We start from the raw sequence: 6,267 nt of genomic DNA, 5'->3' as shown, positions 1-6,267 counted from the left end.
CCCCCCCCCCCCCCCCCCCGGAGTTTCCCTGGGTCTTGGTGAAGAAGCCTTGCCCCATTCATTAACTGGAAACTCAGTCACAAGCCCCTGCCTTTCCCCATGAAAGGCCCCGGGACCCTCCTCGTCTCCCTTATGCTACAAGACCCTGAGTGCGGGTCTCATCCGTGCAGTGGGGGAGGAGGAGAGGAGATAAAGCCCCTTCTGCCCAAGGTGTCTAAGTAGATCAGAAAAGGGACATCTCAGCAGGGGCTTCCCGTCCTCCAGCGTAGAAACCATCCGTGGCAGCATTCATTTATCAATTTTTGTTGTAACAAATGCCTAGAGAGAAAGGGAAAAGGGAGAGGAAGCAGGGCCAGGGGACACCATTGGCCTCCAAGTCTCTGAGGACGGGGATGTGCATCTGAGAAGCTGAGTTCCCAAGGGCTGAACGGCTTGGAGCAGGTCAGAGGGTGCGGAGCGCTCTTCCGGGCTGGGACGCAAAGATCAGGGGGCTTTTGGAGTCCCACTGACCCTGGCGAACGCCTTCCCTTAGGAGCTGGTCCCCGGCTTCCTCCCCCGGGCGCCCCGGGGCTGGCTCAGCCCGGGTCCCACGTGAGGCCGCGGGGGCGGGCGCCGGCGCCTTCCTGCCCTGCCCTTGTATGGCGACCCGGGAGGCCGGCCCACCGCTACTTAAGCCCGGGCGCCGCCGAGGGCGCCCAGAGCCGACAGGTCAGGCAGCGCGAGAGCTCGGGAACGCGGGGCGGAGGGCCGGAGAGGAAGAGCGAGGAAGGAGCGACGGCGGAGCGCGAGAGGCGGCTGCCCGATGCCGGCCGCCCCGGGGCTGGAGGCGGCGTAATAACTTCGTATAGCATACATTATACGAAGTTATCGGACATTCTATAAGTAATGATAATTTAAGCAAATTGATGTAATAATGAATGCTGACAAAGGTACGGTTTTCATTTGAAGTACTGATTATGAGTATAATTACTGAAATTCCACTTGTAGTACATTTCATGTGTTGAAACAAATTAAATAGAAAATTTACAATAATGTTATTTTTGCATCATAATGTGCTGTATATGTAATGAAGTATTTAACTCTACCGTTTTCAAGTATTTTTCAGAAAGATTCTAGTGAATGTAGTTAAGTGCAAGAGTAGAAGCCAAAGTGAATAGATGAGCTAATATTGCTCTCTAGTGGACAAAATGAGACATGACATATTGGATTTATTTATTAAAGATGCCGTTCCTGTTAGCCCAGGGAACGCCTAGGAATTGGATGTTTCCAATTTATCATCTGATCTTATGGTGTTGTGTTTTTTCAATTTAATATTTAAAATATGAATCATTACATAAAGGTTTAGAATAAGCAATGAACAAAAAAATACGCAACCAATCCGCTTCTGAAAAAAGCGTTCAAATTTCTTTAACAAAAAAATACAAGTTAAGAAAAGGATGGTATACTTTTTAAAATCTATCCAATCAGTTAAGTTTGGAAACAAAGCAAAGGTGTGAGCAAAAAGGCATTTATATTGTTAGTAGAGACATAAAATGGTAGTGGGTTCTCAGCCTGGGGTTCTTCTGGTGGGAGGGTTCTGAAATTGTTTGAAAATTTTTGAGTGTATTTGCCTTTTTTTTCTGAGAAGAGGTACAAGATCCATCTGGTTCTCAAAGTCTGTGCTCTGAGACCTCGGCCCCCGCGCTGCCGCCTGCAGGGGCTGAAAACAGCCGCTCGGACCCCAGGGCCCCCCTCTATGACCAGGTGAGTCGAGTTCAGGGCTCCTTGTCACTGTCGGCCCTCTCCTCCCCCCAGGCAGGATAGGCGCCTCTAGGGAAAGAACCTGCCGCTTGTGGATGCGAGGAGTCTGTCCATACACACACTCACCTTTATGACTATATGTGTGTGTGTAGGGGGGAGCATGCAGACGGGAGCACGTGCGTATGTGTGGGGTGCGGGTTACTCATTTGTGCCTCTGTGGGTCTGTGTACGTCTGCATGTATGTTGTGGGGCATTAAGGGGGCATGTGTATCTGTGAGTGTAGAAGTGTATGTGTGGCCCCTTGTGTCCTCATATTCCCCAGCCCTATTGCTGGTCAGGAAGACTGGCTGATGGCTCCTGTCGTCCTGGGCCAGTGGGAAATGTCCCTGCCCCTCCGGTGCTCAAGCCCTCCAGACTGGGGCCGAGAAGGTCTCACCACCCTTTTTCTCCCTCCAGGGTGGCCCTGTGGAGATCTTGCCTTACCTGTTCCTGGGCAGCTGCAGCCACTCATCTGACCTGCAGGGGCTGCAGGCCTGTGGCATCACAGCTGTCCTCAACGTCTCTGCCAGCTGCCCCAACCACTTTGAGGGCCTTTTCTGCTACAAGAGCATTCCTGTGGAGGACAACCAGATGGTGGAGATCAGTGCCTGGTTCCAGGAGGCGATAGGCTTCATTGGTAAGGAGGGACCTCAGCCTGGGGGCCTGGAGGGACACCAGGAGAGGGGCCTGGGGGCACCTGTCTCCTTGCCTGTGTACCTTCTTCTCTGACCCCCTGCCCCTCCATGTCCCTTGCAGACTCAGTAAAGAACAGTGGGGGCCGGGTGCTGGTGCACTGCCAGGCGGGCATCTCGCGCTCTGCCACAATCTGCCTGGCCTACCTGATACAGAGCCGCCGTGTGCCGCTGGATGAGGCCTTCGACTTCGTTAAGCAACGCCGGGGCGTCATCTCCCCCAACTTCAGTTTCATGGGGCAGCTGCTGCAGTTTGAGACCCAGGTGCTGTGTCACTGAGGCAGGGCCTCCCTGCCTGTTGGCACCACTATGCCAGCTCTCACATGGCTGATTGCTGGGGGAGCTGACTGTGGACAGCTGGGCTCCCCTCTGCCCAGCACACCCCCTCATCTGGGGGTGTGTTAGGAATGCAGGGATGCTGGCCTTTCTGACCTGGTGCTCTTCTGCCAGGAGTTTGAGGGCTGGCCCTCATTCAAGGGGAGAGTGGAAGATAATGTCTGCTCTCTCCTCCCCCATCATCTGGCAGAAATCAACTGGACTCTAACGTCCATGGACTCCGTGTGGTCCACCACCATGTTGAAACCCTTGGTACCTGAGAGCACCAAGGGACAAGCTGTGACAACCAGGAGTCTTTTCTGGGGGGGTGGTCCACCTGGGGCCTGGAGCCCGAGCCCTGTGCCCCTGGGGGAGCTGGGAACTCGGGAAGTGATGCGAGTGTCATGTTAGGGACCTCTTGCTTGCGTGTGTATGTATGTGAGCATCGCTCGCTGTGTTGGCGCTGGAAAGTTATTTGTGTTCAAGTGACATTTAACACTCCCTCCCCCACTTCCTCCCAGCCCTGTGGGCAGGGGTTGGAAACTTAGCACTTTATATTTATACAGAACACTGAGGATGTGTTAATAAAATATTGTTTTGTTTAAAAAACAACTCTGCAAGTGTCCGGTCTCAACGCCTGGGAGAACACTCAGAAGCTGTTTCTTTTTTTTTTTTTCCTTTTTTGTCTTTTTTACTGACCGGTAATGGGATCGCAACCCTCGGTGTTGCGCCCACACCACGCTCAGCCAGTGAGCGGAACCGGTCTCCACATGGGATCCGAACCCTCGGCGGGAGCGCCGCTGCGCTCCCAAGCGGCGCACTCTCCAGTGCGCCACCGGGCTGGCCCAGAAGCTGTTTCTTAATCAGACCTCATCTTTCCTTCTGCTGGCAGAGCCTGGAAGTGGAAAGACAGAGGGGGAGGCAGGGACAGGTCTGTCCTCACCCTCCAGGGGCTGACCTGCTGGCCCCAGTTCCTCTCCTGGGCTGGTGTCCTTTTCCAGATGGGGTTCTAGCCTCAGAGCTGACGGGGGTCATTTTTGGGAGGCTGGCTCCTGTCCACGATTCAGAACTGGGCCCAGTGCTACCCTGATCAGACCCCACATTTTTTTTGGAACATGAAGGATGGATGCATATGTGTGCCCGAGTGTGTGGCTGTTCCTGTGGGTGTGAGTTGTTCTGGGCCTGTGCACACCTATTGTCCTGTGTGGCTGTTCCTGCAGTAGTGTGTGTGCCCCAGGTGTGTGTCTGTTCCTGTGGTAGTGTGTGTGTGGCTGGTCCCATGGGTGTGTGTGTGTGTCCCAGGTGTGTGGCTGTTCCCGTGGGGGTGTTTGTGCATCCCATGTGTGTGGCTATTCCTGTGGGAGTGTGTGTGTCCCACGTGTGTGGCCGTGTACCGTGTGTGGGGCTTTCCATGGGAGTGTGTGCATGTCCTCTGTGTGTGGGATGTTCCAGTGGGAGTGTGCACATGTGTGTGTCATGTGTGGGCTGTTCCTTTGGGAGTGCCTGTGTGTGGGCCCATGCATGAGGCTCCTCCCTTGCCGTGTGTGCATGGCTGGCCCGGCCTCTACTTCCCCACAGGCAGGCAGCACAGCCTCTCAACTTACCCCACATCTGCTGGCTGGGTGCCAGGCCTCAGTGTGCTTGTTGGGGCTGGGGCTCACTGTCCCAGAGTTCCTTCCTGTTTCCAGAGGCATGTGCCCAGTGTCCAGGTCAGAGGACTTGTCATGAGGGTGGGATTAGTTGCTCTTCATACCTACCCCCACGCATTCTTCCCTGAACATTGGTTACGTGCCCAGCTCAGTGCAGGGTGTCTGTGGACATGGACCAGCCCGGCCAGAGGCAGAGGGGCACGTGCCGAGCCTGCCAGAAGCGCGTGCTGTGATCTGCCTTGAGAGCAGGGGGCTGAGTCCTTGGGGATGGCTGTGCAGTGGCCGGTCCTGCTACAGCCTCACCCTGACACTCTTGGCCACTTGGGGTGCCATCCAGCCACCCTCACTTGGTCCTTCCAGACTCAGCTCACTCCACCCAATGCCATTCCTTATGGCATCCCAAGTACCTGGCAGAATGCACTTGGTGGGGCTGGGGGATGAGTGGCAGCATAATTCGATGGTTAGAGGGCTGGTTTTGCTTAACCTCCCGAAATTACGATGGTTGGACTTAAGGATTTTTCAACTTTATGAAGGTACGAAGGTGATATGCATTCAGTAGACACCATACTTTGGTACAGTATTTCATACATTCGACACTTTACTATAAAATAGGCTCTGTGTTGAATGGTCCTGCCCAACTGTAGGCTAACACAAGTGTTCTGAGCACATCTAAGGCAGGCCGGGCTAAGCTATGGTGTTCAGTAGGTTAGGTGTATTAAATGCACTTTCAATTTACGATTTTTCAATCCACAATGGATTTGTTGGGGTGTAACCCCATCATAAGTTGAGCATCTGAATATGAGTTTCCTTGTCGATAAAATGGGGTTTTGTCATCAGCCCCCCACCTCGTAGGGTGTAGACTTACACAAGCCAACCTATGTAAAGGGCTTAGCTCAGCATCTGCACGTAGTAGGTGCTCAGGAAACGTTAGCTATCGAAGGCCCTAGGAGGGACGTTTTGCAGATGTGCTGGTGTGCAGGTGTGTGCAGGTGTGCATCTGGACTAGGCTGGACGCTCATGAGGGCGGGGCCTGGGGTCCGCTCAGCCCTGTGCCCAGAGCCCAGCACAGGTGGGCACTTGCTCCGTGAGGCCGGATGAGGGATGAAGAGCCTGCCCTTGGTGCCTGGTTCCTCTGCTCCCTGGGGATGGGGCGAGGTGCTCCTGGTGAGAACTGCGCAGAGCTGGGCTTGTAATCCGCCCTTCCTCAGGATCTGAGTGGGCTCCTTTTGGGACCTGCCTATTACCCCCATGTCCAGCTCGGCATGGGTGGGGGGGTTCACTGGGACTTCCCACCCCATAGCACTGTCTCACACACAGCAGGACTGTAGCTGAGGGCTCTGCCCGCCCACCCTCGCCCCTACCCTGTCCCACCCTACCCAGCCCCACTCGACCCTCCCCTTCCTGTGTTTTCAATAGTTTATCTTCCAAACTGTCTTTCTATTTCTCTCTGTTTCTTTTTCTTTTAAAAAATTTTTAATTGTGGTAAAAAACACATGATAAAATTTACCACCTTTGCCACTTTTAAGTGTTCAGTAGTGAAAGGTGTATTCCCATTGTTGTGAGATAGGTGTCCAGAACTTTTCATCTTGCAAAACTGAAACTCTGTACCTATTAAACAGTAGCTCCCCATTTCTCCTCCTCAGCCCTGGGCAACCTCTATTTATTTCTGTCTCTCTGAATTGGGCGACTCTAGAGCCCTCGTGGAAGTCGAATCATACAGTGTTTGTCTTTTTGTGACTGGCTTAGTTCACTTAGCGTAATGTCTTCAAGACAAACTGCATTTCTTAACCAAGAATCTCTTTCTCTCTTCAAGCAAGGTGGTTATTTATTAT

The 6,267-nt window shown here is 53.4% G+C and overlaps 1 protein-coding gene across 1 annotated transcript in view; it reads left to right on the top strand.

Moving 5' to 3' along the window:
* Window positions 1–3,398, top strand: part of DUSP2 (dual specificity phosphatase 2) — a 10,272-nt gene extending 6,874 nt beyond the window's left edge. Inside the window, exons 2-5 of the mRNA XM_008589609.1 lie at window positions 533–831; window positions 1,630–1,743; window positions 2,197–2,416; window positions 2,536–3,398. Of these exons, the coding sequence (XP_008587831.1) occupies window positions 533–831; window positions 1,630–1,743; window positions 2,197–2,416; window positions 2,536–2,750 (848 nt within the window). The 3' untranslated portion in view covers window positions 2,751–3,398. The remainder of the gene's footprint in view (window positions 1–532; window positions 832–1,629; window positions 1,744–2,196; window positions 2,417–2,535) is intronic.
* Window positions 3,399–6,267: the final 2,869 nt, after the last annotated feature.

Source organism: Galeopterus variegatus, unplaced genomic scaffold (genome assembly GCF_000696425.1).
Source record: "Galeopterus variegatus unplaced genomic scaffold, G_variegatus-3.0.2 Scaffold5550, whole genome shotgun sequence".
Classification (NCBI taxonomy): Eukaryota; Metazoa; Chordata; class Mammalia; order Dermoptera; family Cynocephalidae; genus Galeopterus; species Galeopterus variegatus.
Note: the sequence above shows the minus strand (reverse complement) of the source record. Positions and strands in the feature narration are given on the sequence as shown.